Genomic DNA, 23,168 nt, shown 5'->3' on the forward strand with positions numbered 1-23,168 from the left:
ATTAATTGTAACGTTCTAAGAGACGCACAACACAGGGTCCAAGTAGCTGTCCATTTAGCACCACCTCGAACAAAAACTAAATTTGAGGTTCTACTAATAGAATTTGGAGAAAAAAATCCACCACTAAAACAATTGCCTGTTATTCAACGCACTAAACGTGAAATATTACTGAACGTTCTTCATAAATCCTATCTCTCCACGCGCTCAATCACAGATCAAGATTGAGACACTGCCAGTTCAGCACCACAGTCGCGCGCATGCACACGCACTCCGAAGCATACATTGGTTGATGCTGATCAGTACAATAATAAAGACTAGGCTATTCCTTCAGCTTGCTTCCGGATTGATATTGGCAGCTTATTGATACGATATTGAAGTTGTTGTAACATACAACCCTTTGTTTAAAGGAAAGCCTGGGGGGGGGGGGGAAACATACCGCCCTTTGCAATGAGGTAAACACTATTCCCGTCTACGACTCTGGCAGGTAAGGACCATGCATTATACTACGTTCATCCTAATCTGTCCTTAGACTTTTAATTTTACCTAACATATTTTAATTTATATGTCTATTTTAAATATAAAAATGATCTGCAGTATTGCTAGAACAGTTGATATGATGAGAAGCACTCTCGCTACTGTAGCCTATGTTGCATAGTCACAAACGTACATATGAATACGCGGATTTGAATGCACTAGAAGACTACTAAAATCTCGACATGGGATGTGTACGCTAAAGCTGATTGTGCCTGCGCCGCAGTGGCGTGGATCAGGATGATGATGTTTGTTTACCGGAGGTCTATTAAAATCCTCATAATTGGCTCATAACATGTATTCTGGGTGTCAAGCAGCAGGCTGCTCTCTTGACTCTTGTTGAGTGCATTAATTAACATTGATTAGCGACGGACAGCTTTGTGAGCAACACAGCAGGGGTCGGTGTGTGTCTGTTTGTCTGTTTGTGTGTGTGTCAGGATTTGATGTTGATGTCTGTGAGATACCTGTCTGACACACGCAGCAATACAGGGAGGCTGAGGCAAGCAGGGTTTTTCCCAGGCAACCCAATGGGAACTAAAATCTAGAAACATGTCCCTTGTAGATCATCGAAGTATGGTACCATTTAAACATTTTAGTGCGGTGTCCTATTCTCCTCATTACTTCACATTTGAACGTGTTCTTACTGTTATTATAATGGTATTACAGTTTTCTCCCAATGGCTTTGGTGCAATTTTCACAAGTATGCTACCAGTCAAAAGTATGGACACCCATACTCATTCAAGGGTTTTTCTTTATTTGTACTATTTTCTACATTGTAGAATAATAGTGAAGACATCAAAACGATGAAATAACACATATGGAATCATGTAGTAACCAAAATGTAGTATTTTATATTTTTCAAAGTAGCCACCCTTTGCCTTGATGACAGCTTTGCACACTCAAAACAGGTCATCAAAAAGATAGTTGTTAAAAACTCAAAGCACATTTTGATCGGTTTTTCATCCAGAAATACATGTTAAACATTGTAATACATGGTCATATAAAGTAGTTGCCTTTCACAATGCAATACTCACATCACTTTTCATATGATTGTCTTCTCATTTAAAAAAAAAGACATTTTACTATTACTTAACCTGACTGCACTTAATTGATGATCACTTAACCATTTGGTAAACCTATAGATTTTGAACTGGCTTGTCTACAACAGATTTTGAGAACTACATAATGAAAATGTACATTAGGAACACCTGCTATTTCCATGACATAGACTGACCAGGTGAATCCAGGTGAGAGCTATGTACCCTTATTAATGGCAGTTGTTAAATCCACTTCAATCAGTGTAGATGAAGGAGAGACAGGTTAATTAAAAACTGATTTTTAAGCCTTGAGACAATAGAGACATGGATTGTGTATGTGTGCCATTCAGAGAGTGAATGGACAAGACAAAATATTTAAGTGCCTTTGAACGGGGTATGGTAGTAGGTGCCAGGCGCACCTGTTTGTGTCAAGAACTGCAACGCTGCTGGGATTTTCTTTCTGAAGACACTGTAAGTGCAGTACAATACGGTAAAATACAATGCATGATTACAATACAGGTGGAAGATGAATGATTGCCATCCCCATGAGTTTACCACACTACTTCAGGTCATGGATGAGGCATGCAATCCAGATAACCGATGTGAAATGGCTAGCTAGTTAGCGGGGTGCACGCTAATAGCGTTTCAATCGGTGTCGTCTCTCGCTCTGAGACCTTGAAGTAGTTGTTCCCCTTGCTCTACAAGGCAGTTGTAGATGTGTGCAGAGGGTCCCTGGTTCGATGCCCAGTTAGGGGCGAGGAGAGGGACGGAAGCTATACTGTTATATTGGTGCCGTGACCCGGATCACTGGTTGCTGCGGAAAAGGAGGAAGTCAAAAGGGGGGTGAGTGTAACCGATGTGAAATGACAAAAATACATTTTACTATTACTTAATCTGACTGTACTGTAGCATATTACATTTGAAAAATACATCTTGCATTGTTTTCTATTGGATTAACTGGTTGTTAAAGCAACTGAAGATATCATTATGCTGTGTTTTGGTGATCATGGTATTTCAAAGTAAACATATATTTTGGATCAATGGTTATGTGGTGAATGACTACCTTCCAGTGCATGCATTATAACATTGGCTGAAATAGTACTCACACATAACTATTTAATGTTTCTAAATGATTTCTTTATTCAGACGAAGGGTACTGCAATGGGATCCCCCATGGCTCCTAACTATGCTAATTTGTATGTGGGTTACATGGAGAAAGAGTCTATTTTCAATCCTCTCAAAAATGTTTTCTTGCCTAACATCATTATTTGGAAACGGTATATTGATGATATTTTTGTTCTATGGAGGGGTGATGCAAAACAGCTCCAGGCATTCTATGCTTTTCTTAACTCCTGTTCTGAACATTTGAGATTTACTATGCAATCTGATACACGTCAGATAATGTTCTATACACTGATATTCACAGGAAACCTACTGATCGTAACAGTTTGTTGAGGGCTGATAGTTGTCACCCACTTCCCTTGAAAAATAGTTTGCCCTACAGCCAATTCTGTCGAATCAAAAGAATTTGCAAAAAAACAATCAGATTTCGACAGAAATATGGCTGAGACGCAAAGAAAGTTCAAGGAGAGGGGGTACAAAAATGATCAGATTAATATTGCCACTGAGAAAATGCAAAATAAAACGAGACATGACCTTTTTCAGGGGCAGTCTCGCAAAAAGACGCATTCTTGCATTATAGCTACCCGCTATTCAAAGCGCTCTGAACAAATTAAGGGAATCGTTCACAAACATTGGCACATTCTAAAATCCGATGATAGTCTCGGTAATGTGTTTTCGGACCTTCCCTTGGTCGTATTTTCGCGGGGCAGAAATCTCAGAGACCAATTGGTACACTCTGATTTACCACCCCAAGATATCCCTGCACAACGTCTAATTGCGCCCCTACTGGATGGAAATTACAAGTGTAATGGCTGTGCTCAATGCAATGGCACTTATAAATGCAGATCCTTCAAACACCCACAAACAGGGAAATCGATCCCAATCAAAGGTGTTATTACGTGCACCACTAAGGCAGTTATTTATCTTATAACTTAAAAAGTACGTATCTCAGAGCATCGTAGCATCGTAGCAACTGGGTAAGTCAAAAACTTGACTTACCCAGGTGCGGCTCACTTTTTGGAGGCAGGCCACTCGATTTCGTCTCTGCGTTATATTGGCATCGAACATATCACCCTCCCTAGGAGAGGGGGTGACCTTGATAATTTACATAACGAGAGGCTGCCTGGATCTTTAACTTAAAGACCCTTGCTCCCTTCGGTCTCAACGTAGACTTTGATCTGAAGCCATTCCTGTGATTATTGTGACTTTGCCATTGTAATTGTTTGTAAGCTTGTGTAGTCTAAAATGAATCTATGATCGTATGCTATCCATTTGTTTTTTTGTATACTGCTCTTTGTATGCCATTTTAATATGTGAGAATTAACCAATGATATTAGGCCACTCTTGGCCATGATTACAGACACCTATGTGTCTTTTGACACTATATAAACGAGTCATCCCGCAGTGTTTGTGATTACACCCTGATGAAGACAGCTTTGCTGTCAAAAACGTTGGTAATTACATTTTTGCATCTGAGCTCCTAGAGTGTGCGGCTCTCCTTTAATTTTAAGTTTTCTGCTCCGCTAGCCAGCACCTCGCCTAAATAGGTAAATAGGTGTGCGTTTCTTTTTCTTCTAGATTATGTGGTGAATGATGTCTCCTAACAAAATGAATTGGAGTTTTGTACTAAGAGTATTGAAAATTCACCCCATACTTGTGAAAATAGCACCAAAGCGACAAAGAAACAGTATCTATTTGTGAAAATGCACTCACTGTTATGTGAGGGTTAGGCCTATCTATCTAAACATATTAACCTGCTGTATTCGAACAGAGTCCAACTGAACAAGACTGAGTAGTTCTGGAGAGAGAACCTGCTATTAATAGTCATTTTAAAAGTGCAGGGGTTTGCTGTGTCAGGCTGTACTGAATGTGTGTGTGTGGAAAGGAATGGACTAGAACCACAATAGCCAGAGGGATAGGAAACAGCAAGGGGTAGAGAGATAGTCCAAATGTTCCACAAAGCTGTTTAAGAAACTGCAGCATCAAAGGAAAGGCTGACAGAAAAGCTCATATAATTCTCAGCCTCAATTACCTTAGGTTAGGCTTCAGCAATAAATGAGTGGTGAAATTCTCAAACAAATTCTCTATTCCTATAAGTGCAGTGTGCCTCGCGGTCATGATTCGAACACCTTATTTCATTCACCTGGCTTCAATATCTACATGCTCCAGTTTAAACATTTTATTGTTGAATTTTACCCCCCTTTTCGTGGTATCCAATTGTTAGTAGTTACTAACTTGTCTCATCGCTACAACTCCCGTACGGGCTCGGGAGAGACGAAGGTCGAGAGCCATGCGTCCTCCGAAACACAACCCAACCAAGCCGCACTGCTTCTTAACACAGCGCGCATCCAACCCGGAAGCCAGCCGCACCAATATGTCGGAGAAAACACAGTGTACCTGGCCCCCTTGGTTAGCGCGCACTGCGCCTGGCCGCCACAGGAGTCGCGAGTGCACGATGAGACAAGGATATCCCTACCGGCCAAACCCTCCCTAACCCGGACGACGCTAGGCCAATTATGCGTCGCCCCATGGAACTCCCGGTCGCGGCCGGCTGCGACAGAGCCTGGGCTCGAACCCAGAGTCTCTGGTGGCACAGGCCTTAGACCACTGTGCCACTCGGGAGGCCCTTCCAGTTTAGTTGAACCTTTATTTAACTAGGCAAGTAAGTTAAGAACAAATCCTTATTTACAATGACGGCCAACCCCGGCCAAACCCTAACCCGGACGATGCTGATGCCAAATGTGTGCCACCCTATAGGACTCCCAATCACGTCCAGTTGTGATACAGCCTGGAATCGAACCAGGGTCTGTAGTGACGCCTCTAGCAGTGAGATGCAGTGCCTTATAGCGCTGCGCCACATTCACAGCAGTTCTAAGTCATTGCATTTATCAGGAGCTGAATATATCTCTTTGTTTTTAATCCCTTCTCGTTCCTAAGCTGAATCTCCAGACCATTTGGGTGTGACCTGCCCCTGTCGCCTGACCCCTCCCTTCTAGCCACTGCGACCCCTCTCTGCTTCTCCATGTTTACTTTGTGGTGAGAGATGGGACAGATGCTCTTCTCTGTGACCCTCCATCACCTCCTTCTGGCAGGGGTTTGTCTCTGCGTCTACAGCACCCCAGTCCCGCCCCTCCATGACTACGCACTCTCCACACAGGACAGTGGCTGTGATGGACAAGTTGGAGAGCCAATGGAGGGAGAGCCCTGTTTAACACCAGCAACACCTGCCAGTGTCATATCAACAAGTGTCCAATCTGGGCCCTCTGATCCTGGCAGACTGTCCTATGGGATGGAAGAACACATGACTGGCAGCTGGACTGACCTATCAGAGAATGTAGGAGCAGTGGGAGGGACTGGCCCAGATGTGGACGGAAGCGAACCAGGGGGGATAGAGCCAGTGACGCAGGTAGGAAACAGGGACAGTCATGGTCGAGGAGTGGCTGGGGCTGAGAGCCAGGGGAGGGAGGCTAAGACGGGGGCTGCCTCTGAGAGCTTGTTTGAGGGGAAGGAGACTCACAGACAGCCTGCAGAAGCTCCAGAACTCTACACAGACAAAGAGATGAGAGAAGGGCCCGAAGAGAAAACCATGGAGAATGTACCTATTACCACCACTGGGGCAATGTTAGCTTCCATAGGAGAGAAGCAGGGGATGACAGTGGCCATGAATACATCTAGAGCTGCTTTACATGATGCCACCGCAGCAGCCAGAGCCCCAGAGCCAGACAGCCAGTCAGGGACGCACCCAGCTGGGGAGAGGAGAGACCTCATCCTAGAAGAGAGGCCAGACCTCCATGGAGGAGAGGAGGGGGAACTCAGACAGAGCTTGACCGACGTCGGAGCTCCTCTTCTGGGCCAGGAGACAGAGATGACCAGGCCAAGCTCCTTATCTCCCCAAAGCATCCTTAAACACTCACCTTTGACCTCCATCCCTCCGTCAGTATGGGGATCCAGAGGAGAAGCTTCATTGCTGCCCCCTAGTGGTCTAGAGGCCACCGGCTCTGCCACTCCGTGGCATCAAGATGGAGAGACAGCGCCTGCTCTCTCAAACCCCTCCCTGGCCGACCTTGGACCGGCCCTGACAGGATCCTCCAGACAGGATGACCCTGACAGCCTCTGGACTGAACCACTGCAGCGAAATGAGGGTGAGTATGCATTATGCTATGTTCCAATTAGTACATACTGGATATTTTAAAGAGCCACTGGGGGCCACCTGGAGTTAATCTACTCTACAGTTGCACTTGATATTCTCTTTTGAGTTTTCACATTCCCACACAGACTTTCTCTGCCTCACAACAAGGTAAGGTGCTGCTCTGGCTGTTATTGTATCACACCATAGAAATCCATTACATGGGTTCAGTGGCAGAGAACCGTATTTTCCTGCCTCTTTGCGTTTCGCGCCAGGTTTCATGAGGTTTCATTCAAAAGAGAAGGGGAAATGAAAGTGACACGTCTAGCAGCAGAGATCTCCTTTGATGATCCGGGTGACACGGGAGAGGCGTCCCTTTGGTTTTCCACGCTTCACTTTGAAACATAGCAGGCAGGGACCCAGGGAAGCAGTCTAATTATTTTCTATTTCTGACTGTGGAAATAAACCCACATGACTGCCAGCAGACAGCAGTGACAAGGACTGTAATACAAGTCTCTGGGGGATTCACTCAGCCTCTGTCTCTCTCTCTCTTCCTCACACAACATCCATATTTATTCCTTCCCTCTCTGTGCTCCTCCCTCACCCTCTTGCTCTATCCCTTTCTCTCTCTCTCTCTCCATCCCTCCCTCCCTCTGAGCGGAACAGTAAATACCTAGGCAGGGTCAGCCAGGCAGGTTATTACTGTGTGATGCAGTAGACTAGTGGATTAGAGGAGTCTGGCTGAGCCAATATGTACAGTGCATTCGGAAAGATTTCAGACCCCTCCCCTTTTCCACATTTTGTTACGTTACAGCCTTATTCTAGAATGGATAAAATAAAATAAATCTATACACAATACCCCATAATGACCAAGCGAAAACAGGTTTTTAGAAATGTTTGCAAATGTATCTTATTTTCATAAGTATTCAGACCCTTTGCTATGAGACTCGAAATTGAGCTCAGGTACAATGTAGAAAATAATGAAAGTAAAGAAAAGCCCTGAATAAGGAGGTATATCCAAACTTGACTGGTACTGTAAGTATTCAGACTCTTTGCTATGAGACTCGAAGTTGAACTCAGGTGCATCCTGTTTCCATTGATGATCCTTGAGATGTTTCAACAACTTGATTGGAGTCCACCTGTGGTCAATTCAATTGATTGGACATGATTTTGAAAAGCACCCACCTGTCTATATAAGGTCCCACAGTTGACTGCATGTCAGAGCAAAAACCAAGCAATGAGGTCGAAGGAATTGTCCATAGAGGTCCGAGACAGGATTGTGTCAAGGCACAGATCTGGGTAAGAGTACCAAAACATTTCTGCAGTATTGAAGGTCCCCAAGAACACAATGGCATCCATCATTCTAAAATGGAAGAAGTTTAGAACCACCAAGACTCTTCCTAGAGCTGGCTGCCCGGCCAAGGAGAAGGGCCTTGGTCAGGGAGGTAACCAAGAACCCGATGGTCACTCTGACAGAGCTCCAGAATTCCTCTATGTAGATGGGAGAAGTTCCAGAAGAACAACCATCTCTGCAGCACGCCACCAATCAGGCCTTTATGGTAGATGTGACCAGACGGAAGACACTCCTTAGTAAAGGCACATGACAGCACGTGTGGAGTTGGCCAAAAGGCACCTAAAGGACTCTCAGACGATGAGAAACAAGATTCTCTGGTCTGATGAAACCAAGATTGAACTCTTTGGCCTGAATGCTAAGCGTCACGTCTGGAGGAAACCTGGCACCATCCTTATGGTGAAGCATTGTGGTGGCAAAATCATGATATGGAGATGTTTTTCAGCGGCAGGGACTGGGAGACTAGTCAGGATCGAGGGAAAGATAAACAGAGCAAAGTACAAAGAGATCGTTGATGAATACCAGCTACAGAGCGCTCAGGACCTCAGACTTGGACGAAGGTTCACCTTCCAACTGGACAACGACCCTAAGCATACAGCCAAGACAACGCAGGAGTGGCTTCGGGACAAGTCCTGAGTGGCCCAGCCAGAACTCGGACTTGAACCCGATCTAACATCTCTAGAGAGACCTGAAAATAGCTGTGCAGCGACGCTCCCCATCCAACCTGACAGAGCTTGAGAGGATCTGGGAGAAACTCCCGAAATACAGGTGTGCCAAGCTTGTAGCGTCATACCCAAGAAGACTCAAGGCTATAATCTCTGCCAAAGGTGCCTCAAAGTATTGAGCATAGGATCTGAATACTTATGTAAATGTGATATGTGTTTAGTTTAAGCAGTTTTTGCTTTGTCATTATGGGGTATTGTGTGTAGATTTATTTATTTTTAATCCATTTTAGAACAAGGCTGTAACGTAACAAAATGTGGAAAAAGTCAAGTGGTCTGAATACATTCCGAATGCTCTGTACATGCCGGAAAGAGATGCAGAAAGAAACATTTAGATTGAACCTTCATCAGCTCTATAGAAAAGTAGGTGAGTAAATCAAAAGTTACTGTATAAGAATAACCTGTCCCAGAAAGCTGCACTGATCATGAATACCATATGGTGGATTCTATCCATGGTTATGATATGTGATTTATACATTTTTATTTTATTCTGTCAGCGCAGTTAGAATGTAGTTGAGAACTGGAATCAGAGTTGTGGGCCAAAACTGATCTACTATCACCAGTACACATTCCACAATGTTTCTAGCCACAAGCTGATCTCTTGCAGTCACTAAACCAGTAGGAATTGCCTATGGACAATTGCCTATGGAGTCCTGACAAAACATCTTTTGGTGTATGTGTGTGTGTATTTTACTAACAGCCATGGATGCCAGTGCCCCTCCCTTGCAGGACGCGGCCACAGAGGGCACGATGTCCTCGGAGGACCTCCCCCTCATCTTCGAGCCCTTTGATGTCACACCCGAAGGCGCGGGGGTAGCAGCGGCCACTCTCTCGCCTGACAACTCACAGCCGTCTGTCGCCATGGTTACCACGGGGATGCTGCTGTCAGAGGCGGATCTCGACCAGGTGGTCACTGCGGATTCAGATGACACAGGGCCATCCCGTGTCCCGTCCCCAGTGCTACCAGATTGGACGTCGCCATGGCAGACATCCGGGGCTGAGATCGCTGAGCCCATCAGCCCCTCTGGTTCACCCATAGACCTGCCCCCTTCAGAGGCAGAACAGCTAGTACACCAGTCTGACACAGGTGAGACTTCATTCTTCCATTCGTCCGCTTCATCTTTTCACCATATTGCTTACAGTCATCCGATCTGTTCAGATCTAGAAGTTTCTAGAATAGTGTCTAAAGCAGGGATAGGCAACTAGATTCAGCCACGGGACGATTTTTGTTAGGGTGAATGGCCAGAAAATAATAATAATTTTACACAGCAAATTGACCACAGTTAAGCCCAAAAATAGATTGTATTTGAATATAAAAATAATTCCACAACTTCATTACATTGAGACATGATCACGTCTCTTCTTCTTTTTTTGTTGTTTTTTTACAAAAGGGATCGGTGTTTATGTTAGACTTCACTATATCTACTATAATGATCCCGCTGTGATGATTACATTTAGATGGCGGTGAGACCACACAGAACCCAGAGGAAACCCCGCCAACATCCGAACCCAATCCTATAAGCACCACCTCCCAGCAGATCACCATGACAATGGTCACCAAGACAACCAAACTGCCTGCAGCCAAATCAGGTCTGGAGGAACTGGAGTCTGAAGGTAGGAGTCACAGTAATACACACACACAATACACACTAATACACAAATGTACACATTGTTTTCACAGTGTAAGGATGAAAGTTCAAATTTACAGGAAGTTGCATTGGTTGTTTTCCTTCCTTCCTGTAGAGGAGCCAGAGGAGGATGAGGAGGATGAGAACACGGAGGAGTCAGAGGAAGAGGACAGCGAAGAGGACCTGAATGAGACCCCCATCCCAGCCCCCACCCGACCTCCCTACAGCCTCATCCCCCCACCCCCTGTCTGGGTGCAGCGCAATCAGGGCCTGAGTGAGAGGATACTCCAAAAAACACACACATGCGTTCATGCACATGTAAAACTGACTTTGGCTCTTTGTGGTCGATCAAATATGAGGTCAATATTTTCAATTAGGAAAGAAGTGTAATTGAAATAGTGGGTAAAAATCCCTTGTGTAGATTCAATGTGCTTCAAAGCCACTCTTCTTTTTCAGTGCGTAGATGGGTGGAACTGATCAGAGAAAAGGTAAGACTGCCCCCTAATGGTATTTTTTAAATTAGGATCACTATTAGCTAATGCTAAAGGAGCAGCTACTCTTCCTGGGGTCCACACAAAACGACATAATACATAACATTTATAGACAAGTACAGCACAGAACTATAGTACATACTGTACACTGAAAATAAGAATAGTCTGCCTCATGCATTTATGCCTTAGCATTCCATGCATCATTCACTAATAACAGCAATAATGACGCCATTCATTTTCCCATATATTGCAATCCTTTGCTCAACTATTACAAGTGCTTTGTCTAAACAGGTTCTGATATCCTAATCTCACAGCTCCTTGAATCCTAATTTCCTAATCTCACAGCTTCCTTGAATCCTGATATACTAATCTCAGAGCACTAGTTGTTCTGTAAACACCAGAGAGAATTTAGCAACATCAGGAACCATCCGTGTCCTTGGTTCTTCCATTTGACATCAATACTATGCCTCGTGTGATTCGTAGATGCCTCTGAATGCAAGTGCAACACACGAAAACCAAAACGCAATAACCGCGTGCTCATTCATTCCTGCTCAATTCTTCTGGCATGAACAGAGCCACCTATCATATGGAGTTGCACCTACAGTACAGTAAATTTCACCCCTGCTATGTTCCTCTGACGTGGACGTAGCAACCTTGACTCGTATGGAGTTGCACCGCATTCAGCTAAATTCCCCTGATGGAACCGTACTTACCTCCATTATAAAATAAAGGCTAGAACGTGTGGTCCTTCAGACCGTTTGGCTACTTAGTCAGAAAAACATGTAATAGATCTACTGAAAGAGTTGTCTCTAGGACACTACTCTTTGTTTAGTCTGTCTCTCCTGTGTGTGGCCCCTCTTTCACCCATGCCCCAACCATGTCCCCTCTCCCTCCAGGCAGGGTATGTGTCTGGGATGTTGGCCCCGGTGGGCATTGGCATCGCAGGGGCCCTGCTTATCGTTGGGGCCCTCTACAGCATCAGGATGATCCACCGTAAGAGGAACAGCTTCAAACACCAGCGCAGGAGGAAGGTCAGACACACTGAGGTTAATAGGAATACGGTTACTAGCGCTACGCTATTAAATAAGGATCCACAAATCAGCTTACGGTAGAAATTGGCATTAACAGTCTAAAGTGGCTTCCTTACCTCATCACCTCACCTTCATCTGCACTGATTGGAGTTTCTTTCACATCAGTGCAGATGAGGAAAGGAGACGGAGAGGAAGAGACTTTGGACTTATTGAGCTGTATACAACCTTTACCACCATGTAATGAATGTCCTGACTTTTGGGTTTTGCCATCTGTCTGTTTCATCTCCAGCAACCCAGGGAGCCAAGCAGCAACGGGCAGGACCAAGCCATGCTATTGGCTGACAGCTCCGAGGACGAGTTCTGATCCCTCCCACAGCCCTGTGCATCACATCTCCATGACTACCACATCGCCAATCACTATGGGCCGCCTGGCTATGAGACAATGGGGGAAGTGGGAGTACTACTGACAGGTTTTTGACATGTAAAACATGGTTGAATGTTTGCACACCTACGTAGTTACAGGTGCACAGAGGGGAAATTATAGAACATTTTAAGAGACTCCAGGCTATTGACATTCTTGTATGATCCACAACGTGTTGATCGCAAACCAGTTTGAGATCCTTTTGAAACACACACTGCATAAAGGGATGTCAGTGTGCTGATGCCTCTTTCTTTAAACGACTGGCTCTAATTAAAACGCACCTACATGGCATACAATAGGCTCTCAGTTTATAAACTTAGCAGGGTTACATTTCAATAGTCTAAAGTGGCTTCCTCTCCTTGTCTCCTTTCCTACATTTAGGAAGCCATTTTAGGAAGGAAGCCACTTCAGACTATAGAGATCCACTTACGATTGCCACATACTATATTGTTCATAGCACATCATAGACACTGAAAAAAAAAAAACATAAGCTCTCGGCACCAGTTTCATTAAGTAAATATGTATTGAAAATACTGACAGCGGTTCTTTGACTCAACCTTGTCGATTGTTGAAGGCCTGTCATCGTCCTACTTTGAAAGCATGCAGCAGGAACCAGCTCTCTGTGTGTGTGTGTACAGTATACTGATATTTTTCCTCTTGTTGCTCCTCCTGACAACGTTAGGTTTTTCCTCCAGTGCATGGCAAGCAACCTTTTTCATAACCGTATATACAAGGCTAATACTTAATAATCTCTATATCATTTCCCATTTAATAGTCCATTACTCTACAGAAAGCCCAAGTCATTTCATCCACATCCATGCTGATGGATTTGTAAAGGGAGACCACTTGTATTTTTCACTCAGCTTCTGTCCTGTACTGTTGTTTCTCCAAACAGTGTAGCAATAGAATGTTCTTAATTTGCACTGGTACCTGAAAGGACAGCAGGTTGACGTTTGTCATGAATCTTGCCCTTGAGGCAGTACGGAGCCATTTGCGCTAGATGGGCCAGCTTCAAAGTAAAAATGTATGAAAACAAAATGTAGCTTTAGATTTAAGGTTAGCCATTAGGGTTAGCAGTGTGGTTAAGGTTAGGTTAAAAATCTGATTTTAGGACTTTGTGGCTGTGCCAGCTAGTGACCACTCTGTAAAGCTGCCTCAAGAACAAGATTCATGACGAAAAGAGCCTATCAGCCCCTCTGATGCTTTCCACTATAGCGTTGATGCCATTGGGATCCAAATTCATCTCTTCATTTAGTTCTATGGTTGATGCATCTAAACTGTCTGCCTTTAAGCACGAATTATCACAAAGGTGTTTTCAAAAATCAAATTCAATGTATTTAAGTAATCTTGCATTGTTATAGTAGTCACTCATTTCAAGTCTGTGAAATGTGTCATTTCGTGTGACCGTCTCCTGGTACGTTGCTTGAGATAAGCCTGTGAATATGCAATAATACGGTATCATATGGGTTCTATGAAATTACGTCAACATTTTGGTCTTTCTTTCTATAGATATCAAATGTGAAGTATTTACCAATAAAGCTCTCTGTTTGGGAAGGGCTCCTTATTTTGTTACGATTGCCGAACATCTTTTAATGCTGAAAATTCAGTTGGAAGACAAATGCCTCATGAAAGAATTACATGATACATAAAACATTGCATTGTTTTACAATGTTTCAAATGCTCTGTTTGCTACGGAAGAAAGAGAACCAAAAGTCAACCATGACAATCCACCGTACAGCATTAAAAAAATCAAATAATTTATTTCTGTTTTCTTTTTCCACATTAAATAAAAAGATATCGGACACTTTCAGAAATAAGAGGCGACAGTGGAAGAGGGAACAGAACTCTTAAATGCAAAAAAAAACAAAAAAAAACTTCTCTCTTCCATTAGCACATCTTACAGATCGGAGGGGGCCAGGGCTGGTCATCCCCAAAAAAACTAATGTAGACCCCCTTTAGCTGGTCCTGCGGGGGCACAGTGTGTGGGGTGCCTAGAATATATGCCCACTGAGCTAAGGTCAGTTTGCATCCCCCGTCCCTAATGGTGAAGGTTAGGATTTGGAAAGGGTAAGCTGATCCTAGATAGGTGTGCCTAAAGAGAAATTCTAGCAAGAGGAGCAGCTCAACTCTAGTCCTACGTGGCCTATCTTATCAACAGGCCAGTTGCTGCGGATATAAACAGAGTGGAACATCCAATAAAAAGCTTGACAACTCTCGCTCTCATCCAATGAGATGGGAGAGGAGTGGGTGAGCTCTGGGATGAAGGGTAGCTAGGCAACCGGTGGGACGGTGGTCCTCCAGGACCAGTTAAGGGGCCTTTGTGAAATCAACATGATTTCTCTGGAGTGAAAACCATTTATTGATTTCATATGAAGCCATAAGGGATGGGAAGGTATCAGCTAGTCTGGAAGCGTCCGTTTCTTCTTTAGACCACTCCTTTGTCGAAACAGACCAGAGCATTAGATGTACATTAAATAGATATATCAAGGACTATAGAAATGACCAATGACAGACTGCCGAGGAGGCCCTTCAACTGGAGGTCATTCAATGAGGTGCAACATTCAGAACGTTGCAGCTAGAAATGTAATGAATAGAGCAGACACAATTCCCAGTTCTACAAGACCGAGAATCAGATTGGTTCTAGACAAAACATTTATATATGAGCCTTCTGTAAAAGGGCACCCTCCTGAACAGACCTCTGGTGTTGATGGTCAAAGCGGAGCGGTCTATCACGGAATGCTAGAATGCCCACGGTTCCTACTGGCACTGCCAGGGGTTAACAATGTTCAAATGTAGGGGTGAAATAAAAAGACCCGTTCCGTGAGAATGAGGAGCGAGGGTCAGACCAAATTAAAAAGACCCATTTCATTTGAAAATAGGACAGGAGCGAGCCTCACACCTCTAGAATAAAACAGGATCAGAGTGATGTCAGAAAGAGTCACGATTCTACACAGGGAGCCATAGCAGTTTCGCTACTGAACCGTTAACCTAGCTCCCATCTGTGCTTCTGGATCTCGAATGACGTCATCGCTGTCCAATATACACCTCTGGATCGGTCAAAATAAATGAGCAGAGAAAAAGAAACAGAAAACCCAGTCAATCAAATCCCTCAAAAAACACAATTCACAAAAAGTTGCTCTCAAATATCAAATCAAGAGAACCAACACTCGTATATAAATCTGCAATTAAAAAAAAAGAAAAAAGTAATCTGATCCGTATTTTGTAACACACACAAGCTGACGTGTGGGTGGTTAGTCCGTCGGTTTCCATCCCTTCTTACTTCCCATTCTGCAATCGTAGCCAGTTGAATAGCAGACCGGCCCATTTCGACAAAGACCTCGGGTAACAGTTCCTAACTGTTCGCATGTTTTTATACCAGATGTAAAAAAGCCGATGCAAACACTGAGCAAACCAGGCCCAAAATGACTTGTGTATGTCAACGTATACCATAGAACACATCATGGGTAGATACCAGATAGCTGCCCCCTCTTGGCCTTTGTGACAGCAATCCCAGCTCAGCGGTACAGAGCGGTAGTGTCTCTGCTAGGACATGACTCAGCTCTTCAGTTCCTACTGCGGCTCAGTACTAGCGCCCGGGGTCCGTGTCTTCACTATACTGTAGACGACTTAAATGGGAATGGGCGAAGTGGGAGTCTGAACAGAACCCATTCCACACCAATCTGTCAAAACACACGTACCTCTTTCACACGCACATGCTCACTGCAGCAATAGCCAAACAAAGTGCATCTGACCTTTGTTCATTTACTCTGGGAAGAAAAAAACAATGTATATATATTTATTTTTTCCCATTTTTTTTTAAAGCAGCCACAAATGCATATTTTCTTTGCCATAATTCGAGTGGATAGGAAACGCCTGGTGCGTTAGTCTTTCCCAGGAGGACAGTGGAGATCTAAAATGTTACTGGGGAGTGATCTGCATCAGAGTCTGGTCCCTGGGAAGTGCACACAAGGCTCGGACACAAAGGGAAAGTGAGCGGGTGTAAGAGTGTATAGTAAGTAGTCTAAACAAACTCAGCAAATTGCTGATAGGAAAACGGCTAACAATACTTCTGCCCTCTTTTACCAGAGGTGAACCAAATATGAGCATACTCAAAACACACAGAGAAGCCAACAGGAGTCTAGCATTTTTAATATTACTATTCCAGCCTGACACTTTGCCATGCTGAAACAGGACTCTAGTGCTCTGGATGGGGTTCATTCAGACAGACAACTGTGACGAAGATTGATTGAAAGACAGAGTGGTACTTGAATCGAGTCTACAAGTTAGGAGGAATCTGAATGAACAAACTGCAATAATGGAATAGTTTCCCCTCCCACACCTAAAACGACTCCTTTGTCAATAACTATTTTGAATTTAAACTGAATTGTCTCCTTCTAAAGGTTATTCAGAAGTGTTTGTAGCTGGAAGTGGATTTGGTGGAAATTTGCTTTGATCTGCAAAAAGACCCAATCTCAAAACCGCCCCTCCTCCACTAAGCACTTCACATATTTCTAAATTGATTGGATAGGAATGACTAAAATGGTTATAGCTCCACCTTGCCCTCTGATAGGCCAGGAAGAATTTGCACCATACTGCTTACACCTATCCAGTCCTTTCAGATCTACACGTGCCTAGGAGTTAGGACTATGGTTCTGTTCGGAACTGGGCAATGCTCAGTGTTATCCAACACACACTCATCACGCCACTTGTGTTAAAATGAATGCATGCATATCTTTACAGGCTCCAGCTCTTTGTCTGGGGGGGGAAAACTGAACAGCAAGCAAAGCCATCGGCGTGATCATCTCACACCGTAGGGGGCAACAAAAACACAGACAGGGGGAGAAACACACTCCAACACGCATAACTCAGGATTCCCACCAAGCACTACACAACTTCACAAAACACTCACACCCAGTCACACCAACCACATCCCTTACACGTGCATACAAGAAATAGCTTGAACACTCACTTTTCCAAATCCACTAGGAAAAAAAATCACACACACACACTATAGCTTTTCCAACCCCCTGTTGACTCATGAGATTAAAAAAAGAAACACAAAAAAAACGTTCTTGAGTCTGCCCCCCCCACTTCCTTATTTTCATCCTCCGTTTATTATTTTTTCCCCCACTTCTTCTTCTTCTTCCCTGCATTCTGGTGGATGACTCAACGTGATGAGTTGCCCTCCGGGGGTTTGTGGGTACTGACTTGACCTCATGCCTCACACACTGCTCCGTTGAGGGGGTCAAAGTTTAGAGGCTAAAGGTCATCAGACCACATCACACATCCCTCCCCCCTCTCACAAGGTCCTACAGCTAAGGCGGCAGGGGTCTCGTCATAAAAACATTTGGTGGGATTTCTGTCTGTCTGTCCTTTCAGTGCAGCCTTGACCAAAGAGCCAGTATCCAAGATGTCGAGGATCAAAAAATCAGGGGTGTATGTCTGATGGGGTAGTGTGCGTGTGCCTATGTGTATGCATATGTATGTGAATATGCGTGCATGTGCATAAGGGTGTATGTGTGTGACTGAGACTGTGGAGTTGGTTCAGTAAGAGGGCAGCACCTGTCATCCTCCTCTCTCTAGCGGAGCCAGAGTTTGAGCCTCAGCGCGTCCACACCGTTCAGGTAATATCTGAAGAGCCGCTTGTCTCGGACAAAACCCAGGTTCTCATACAGCTTCAGAGCTGACTTGTTAGTGATCTCAGTCTCAAGAACCACCTGAGAGAGAGAGGAGAGAGAAGGAAATAGAACTTGTAAGAGCTGAAGCAATACAAGCAGTGTTTGGATCATTTTTCTTTGTTTGTTTTTGTCATAAGAGAAACAACATTAACCATAAAAAAATGTTTTGTGTGAATTTTATAAGAAAGAGGTGCACAAGTTATTTTTCTATTCTATCCATGGCATTCACTAGAGCTGTTGAGCATTTTTTTCTCTATACTTGAGTCCCATCTGGCCTGGATATACAATCAGGTTAAATATATAATATATACTATACTATACATATACTGTAAACTCTCAATCAATCAATCAATCAATTTTATTTTATATAGCCCTTCGTACATCAGATAATATCTCGAAGTGCTGTACAGAAACCCAGCCTAAAACCCCAAACAGCTAGAATGCAGGTGTAGAAGCACGGTGGCTAGGAAAAACTCCCTAGAAAGGCCAAAACCTAGGAAGAAACCTAGAGAGGAACCAGGCTATGAGGGGTGGCCAGTCCTCTTCTGGCTGTGCCGGGTGGAGATTATAACAGAACTATGCCAAGATGTTCAAAAATGTTCATAAGTGACAAGCATGGTCAAATAATAATCATGAATAATTTTCAGTTGGCTTTTCATAGCTGATCATTAAGATCTCCTTCCAGACTCATATTAAACATCTCCAATCCAAAATCAAATCAAGAATCGGCTTTCTATTTCGCAACAAAGCCTCCTTCACTCACGCCGCCAAACTTACCCTAGTAAAACTGACTATCCTACCGATCCTCGACTTCGGTGATGTCATCTACAAAATAGCTTCCAACACTCTACTCAGCAAACTGGATGCAGTTTATCACAGTGCCATCTGTTTTGTTACTAAAGCACCTTATACTACCCACCACTGCGACCTGTATGCTCTAGTCGGCTGGCCCTCGCTACATAGTCGTCGCCAGACCCACTGGCTCCAGGTCATCTATAAGTCCATGCTAGGTAAAGCTCCGCCTTATCTCAGTTCACTGGTCACGATAACAACACCCACCCGTAGCACGCGCTCCAGCAGGTAAATCTCACTGATCATCCCAAAAGCCAACACCTCATTTGGCCGCCTTTCCTTCCAGTTCTCTGCTGCCTGTGACTGGAACGAATTGCAAAAATCGCTGGAGTTGGAGACTTTTATTTCCCTCACCAACTTTAAACATCTGCTATCTGAGCAGCTAACCGATCGCTGCAGCTGTACATAGTCCATCTGTAAACAGCCCACCCAATTTACCTACCTCATCCCCTTACTGTTTTTATTTATTTACTTTTCTGCTCTTTTGCACACCAGTATCTCTACTTGCACATGATCATCTGATGATTTATCACTCCAGTGTTAATCTGCTAAATTGTAATTATTCGCTCCTGTGGCCTATTTATTGCCTACCTCCTCAAGCCTTTTGCACACAATGTATATAGACTCATTTTTTCCCCCTACTGTGTTATTGACTTGTTTATTGTTTACTCCATGTGTAACTCTGTGTTGTTGTCTGTTTACACTGCTATGCTTTATCTTGGCCAGGCCGCAGTTGTAAATGAGAACTTGTTCTGAACTAGCCTACCTGGTTAAATAAAGGTTAAATAAAAAAAATGGGTAATCTAGTATTTCTACATACATTTCTGGACTTTAAAATGAACGCATAGCTATAGTCAATGATTATTGAAGAATAACTTATAAATGCCTAATAAGCTTAGATAAACTCCCCCATCACTCAGCTGTTCACGAAAAAAGTGGCAGGTGACCGCTTTGTGGTGGTGTGAATCCAAGTGTGTGCCTTTAATCCGTCAGTATCAGTGCAGTCAGGGCCACTAACTGAGTGAAGGACCCAGATGGACAACAGGGCCTTGGGACATCACCATTACAACCAGTACCACTCTTCTTACCTCATCACAGTCCCCCTCTACCATGGCATAGATGGCCTTCTTCACTAGGTTAGTACCTGAAAAAACATAGACAATTACTTCAGTGGGATTGCACATGTAGAAGTTTGCAGAGAGAAAATTGAATTGATAAAGCACTTAAAAAAGTATTATTGCAAAAATGACTGTTATTAATAAGATGTGATAGGTTGTCATGAGAAAACGACAAAGAGTGCGCCCGTTCTCACCAATGCTTTTCCTCCGGTGTTTGGAGTCCACAGCCAGCATGGCGATGTAGCCACGACGAAACATCTTCTTGTGCATGTCCAGCTTGCACACAATGCCCCCCACGCACTCCTGCTCCACCATGGCCTGGAAATTAACAAACATGTTTGTGCTGTGTCTAACCTAAAGTTTTTAAAAGCTTTCTTTTGACCCAACAAAACCTATGCTTCTAGCCAATAAGCATCCAGAACACATCTACCCTGACCTCTAGGTTTGATTACACTGCACATGGCACTTCCTCCTTCCTAGAGTTCACTGACGGCAGTAGACTGAGAAATCATGCTGAATATAAATGAGCATGGTTTACAATGAGGACAATGGCTAATTCCTCTATGGAGAGGGAGACAGATCAACAACACATTTCTGAATTTGTGGACCTAAAATGCTTTCGAATTATCCAAGAGTTCAACTCAAAACACCAAATGAAAACACATTAAACAAGACTAGAAAAGTGAATGACTTGAAAGAGACATGAAACAAGTGTTTCACAGTCAGAAAGCATCGGAGGCTCCAACACTATTTATAAGGAGTCCCAAGGCTGTCAAATGGGATTTGTGTGTGTGTGTGTGTGTGTGTGTGTGTGTGTGTGTGTGTGTGTGTGTGTGTGTGTGTGTGTGTGTGTGTACATACGTGCCACATCATGTTCAACTGTAGCTGTGTGACACACCTTGAGATTATTAAATATAGTGCACATTTACACTAGAAGTCACACCCGAACCAACCCTAGGCCTAACCCACCAGCCCTTTTAGTCCAACCTAAAAACAAACTCAAGTTTCACTGTCAGATAACACAACAAGGAGGAAGGGATACTCTTCTCAGTTAGCCTATATGACACTTGTCTGGATCCACCTAAAGAGAAGCCTACAATTTACCTGGAACTTTAAGAATGTCGAATGAGCAGGATTAGATTACAGACCGACAGGATAATAACACAATAGAAGCAGATGTAGTAACAATAGGACTACATCAGAACTGTGCTATGGGACACTACTGGCCTGTTTATTTAGCTAATGTTGCCCAACCACACCTAAGTCAAGTCATGAAGGTGTTTTACTATAGATCAGGTGAGTTCAACTCTTACCCTACGAGGTCCGGAGCCTGCTGGCTTTCTGTTCAACCTGATAATAATTTGCACACACCTGGTGTCACAGGTCTTAATCAGTTCCTGATTAGAAGGGAACAATGAAAAAAATGCAGTGGTCCAGAGTTGAGTTTGAGGGCTATAAATAGTGTCATGTCAGCAGCATACCACCCTGCATACCACTGCTGGCTTGCCTCTGAAGCTAAGCAGGGTTGGTCCCTGGATGGGAGACGCGATGCTACTGGAAGTGGTGTTGGAGGGCCAGCAGGGGGCACTCTTCCCTCTGGTCTAAGGAGATCCCAATGCCCACCGGGCAGTGAAGGGGACATTGCCCTGCAAAGGGTGCAGTCTTTCTGATGGGACATTAAACAGGTGTCCTGACTCTCTGTGGTAAAAATAATTCCCATGGAACTTATCTTAAGAGTAGGGCTCTTAAACCCTGTGTCATGGCTAAATTCCCAACCTGGCCCCATTCCTAATTGCCATATATCACTCCTCACCTCTCCACCTGATGTATGGTGAGCGTTCACACACAAAAGTGGTCACAGTGCATTACTCAGGTGGTTGCTGCACATTGGTGGTGGATGAGGTGAGTTTCCCCCTTACTACATAAAGCACTTTGAGTACCTTAGTTGCTAGAAAAGTGCTGTATAAATCCAATAAATTATGATGTCATACTCACCAGAAAGCAGAGCTGCGGCCAGTTGTGGATGAAGTACCTATAGGTATAAATGGAATAGGGCTCAGATAAGTCCTTGGTGATCAACCTCATGATTCCTGGCATCTGTAACTCGGATTCGTAGCGGACATAATGAATCCCCTGGCTCTCTTCCTCTCCTCGGCAAGGAGAAAAGTTCAAATCCAGCCTCGCTAGTTCTGACACCGGCGGCTGGTATGAGGCGTCGGGTTCACTCTCTACTCCAGCCCGGGGCTCACCGGGGCCTTCGCAGTCTGGGGACTGCTGGCTCGGTGAACGAGGGGGTTCCGTGGGGTCGCATTCCCCTTTCCTAACGTTACCACCGGGGCTGTCTCCCGTTACAGGGTGGCTTTGGATAGCCTCAGTTCTTGTGATAGTCAGCATACCGTTCATGCTATTGTTGTTCAAGTGAGGGTGGCTGCCTTTCGAACACGGACTGTGGTCCTCATGTTGGCAGCAATGGTCGCTATTGTTTTTGTCGCTCGGGTCGTCTCCAAAACTGCTGTTGTCACAGTACTCCGTGGACGTTCTCAGATTTTTGGGTCGATTTTCCGACAGACTGACCAAGCCGTTCATTTTCTGTTCTTGCAGGGCTTGCGTTTTGAGGTGTAGCGCAGCCGGGTTAGCATGGGATAGCATGTTTTTCTGTTTTTTCTGACTTGACCGTTTGTCCTCGCTGACCTGCTGCTCCTGTCTTGCCCCAGAAGCTACAGAGCCCTCCCGACCGCAGCCGGACTGCTCCCCTTGCCCATGTTCGACACTCCCATCCCCGGGGAAGGGAATAATTTCAGCCGGGGATGCTGGCAATGCGCTGCTAGGCCCAGTCGGCACTGCAGCCATCCCACTTCATCAAGGGGGCGATACACGTTTAAAAAAAACGCTAAATAAAGTTTCATCTACAAGGTGAAAGGGTTTATAAACGAAGATCACTTCCCTTATGCGATAATTGTGCAAATAATTGTGCAAATCCGAATTTCTGTTTTACTTCCGACGCCTATCTTTGCTTTCTCCTCGGTTTCACCGCTGCCGGAAAGTACTTTCGCAGTAAAT

General features: G+C 44.2%; 2 protein-coding genes across 3 annotated transcripts; one reads left to right on the forward strand and one right to left on the reverse strand.

Moving 5' to 3' along the window:
* Positions 1-207: 207 nt before the first annotated feature.
* Positions 208-14,014, forward strand: LOC129817216 (armadillo-like helical domain-containing protein 4). Of its 2 annotated transcripts, none has more exons than XM_055872245.1 (8): positions 208-484; positions 5,628-6,832; positions 9,590-9,976; positions 10,348-10,503; positions 10,633-10,791; positions 10,974-11,005; positions 11,905-12,054; positions 12,329-14,014. In XM_055872245.1, exons 2-8 carry the CDS (start codon positions 5,734-5,736, stop codon positions 12,401-12,403), a joined length of 2,058 nt encoding a protein of 685 aa, XP_055728220.1. In that variant the 5' UTR covers positions 208-484; positions 5,628-5,733; the 3' UTR covers positions 12,404-14,014. The 2 variants fall into 2 exon arrangements, with proteins under 2 accessions (XP_055728220.1, XP_055728221.1); XM_055872246.1 differs by having other exon boundaries at positions 11,905-12,039.
* A 186-nt stretch (positions 14,015-14,200) lies between these two features.
* On the reverse strand, positions 14,201-23,168 carry LOC129817218 (N-alpha-acetyltransferase 30-like). Its single transcript, XM_055872247.1, has 4 exons — positions 22,104-23,168; positions 20,303-20,426; positions 20,079-20,134; positions 14,201-18,177 (listed from the first exon to the last, which is right to left on the reverse strand). Exons 1-4 carry the CDS (start codon positions 22,956-22,958, stop codon positions 18,040-18,042), a joined length of 1,173 nt encoding a protein of 390 aa, XP_055728222.1. The 5' UTR covers positions 22,959-23,168; the 3' UTR covers positions 14,201-18,039.

Source organism: Salvelinus fontinalis, chromosome 20 (assembly GCF_029448725.1).
Source record: "Salvelinus fontinalis isolate EN_2023a chromosome 20, ASM2944872v1, whole genome shotgun sequence".
Classification (NCBI taxonomy): domain Eukaryota; kingdom Metazoa; phylum Chordata; class Actinopteri; order Salmoniformes; family Salmonidae; genus Salvelinus; species Salvelinus fontinalis.

What these genes read in the sequence shown, in the direction of transcription:
- LOC129817216 (XM_055872245.1), top strand. Translation starts at nt 5,734, where the DNA reads ATGGGACAGATGCTCTTCTCTGTGACCCTCCATCACCTCCTTCTGGCA. An exon ending in ACCACTGCAGCGAAATGAGG is followed by an intron (nt 6,833 to 9,589) that starts GTGAGTATGCAT and finishes TTTTACTAACAG; the next exon opens with CCATGGATGCCAGTGCCCCT. An exon ending in GGAGGAACTGGAGTCTGAAG is followed by an intron (nt 10,504 to 10,632) that starts GTAGGAGTCACA and finishes TCCTTCCTGTAG; the next exon opens with AGGAGCCAGAGGAGGATGAG.
- LOC129817218 (XM_055872247.1), bottom strand. Translation starts at nt 22,958, where the DNA reads ATGGCTGCAGTGCCGACTGGGCCTAGCAGCGCATTGCCAGCATCCCCG. An exon ending in ACACCGGAGGAAAAGCATTG is followed by an intron (nt 20,135 to 20,302) that starts GTGAGAACGGGC and finishes ATGTTTTTTCAG; the next exon opens with GTACTAACCTAGTGAAGAAG. An exon ending in TAGAGGGGGACTGTGATGAG is followed by an intron (nt 18,178 to 20,078) that starts GTAAGAAGAGTG and finishes TCTCTCTCTCAG; the next exon opens with GTGGTTCTTGAGACTGAGAT.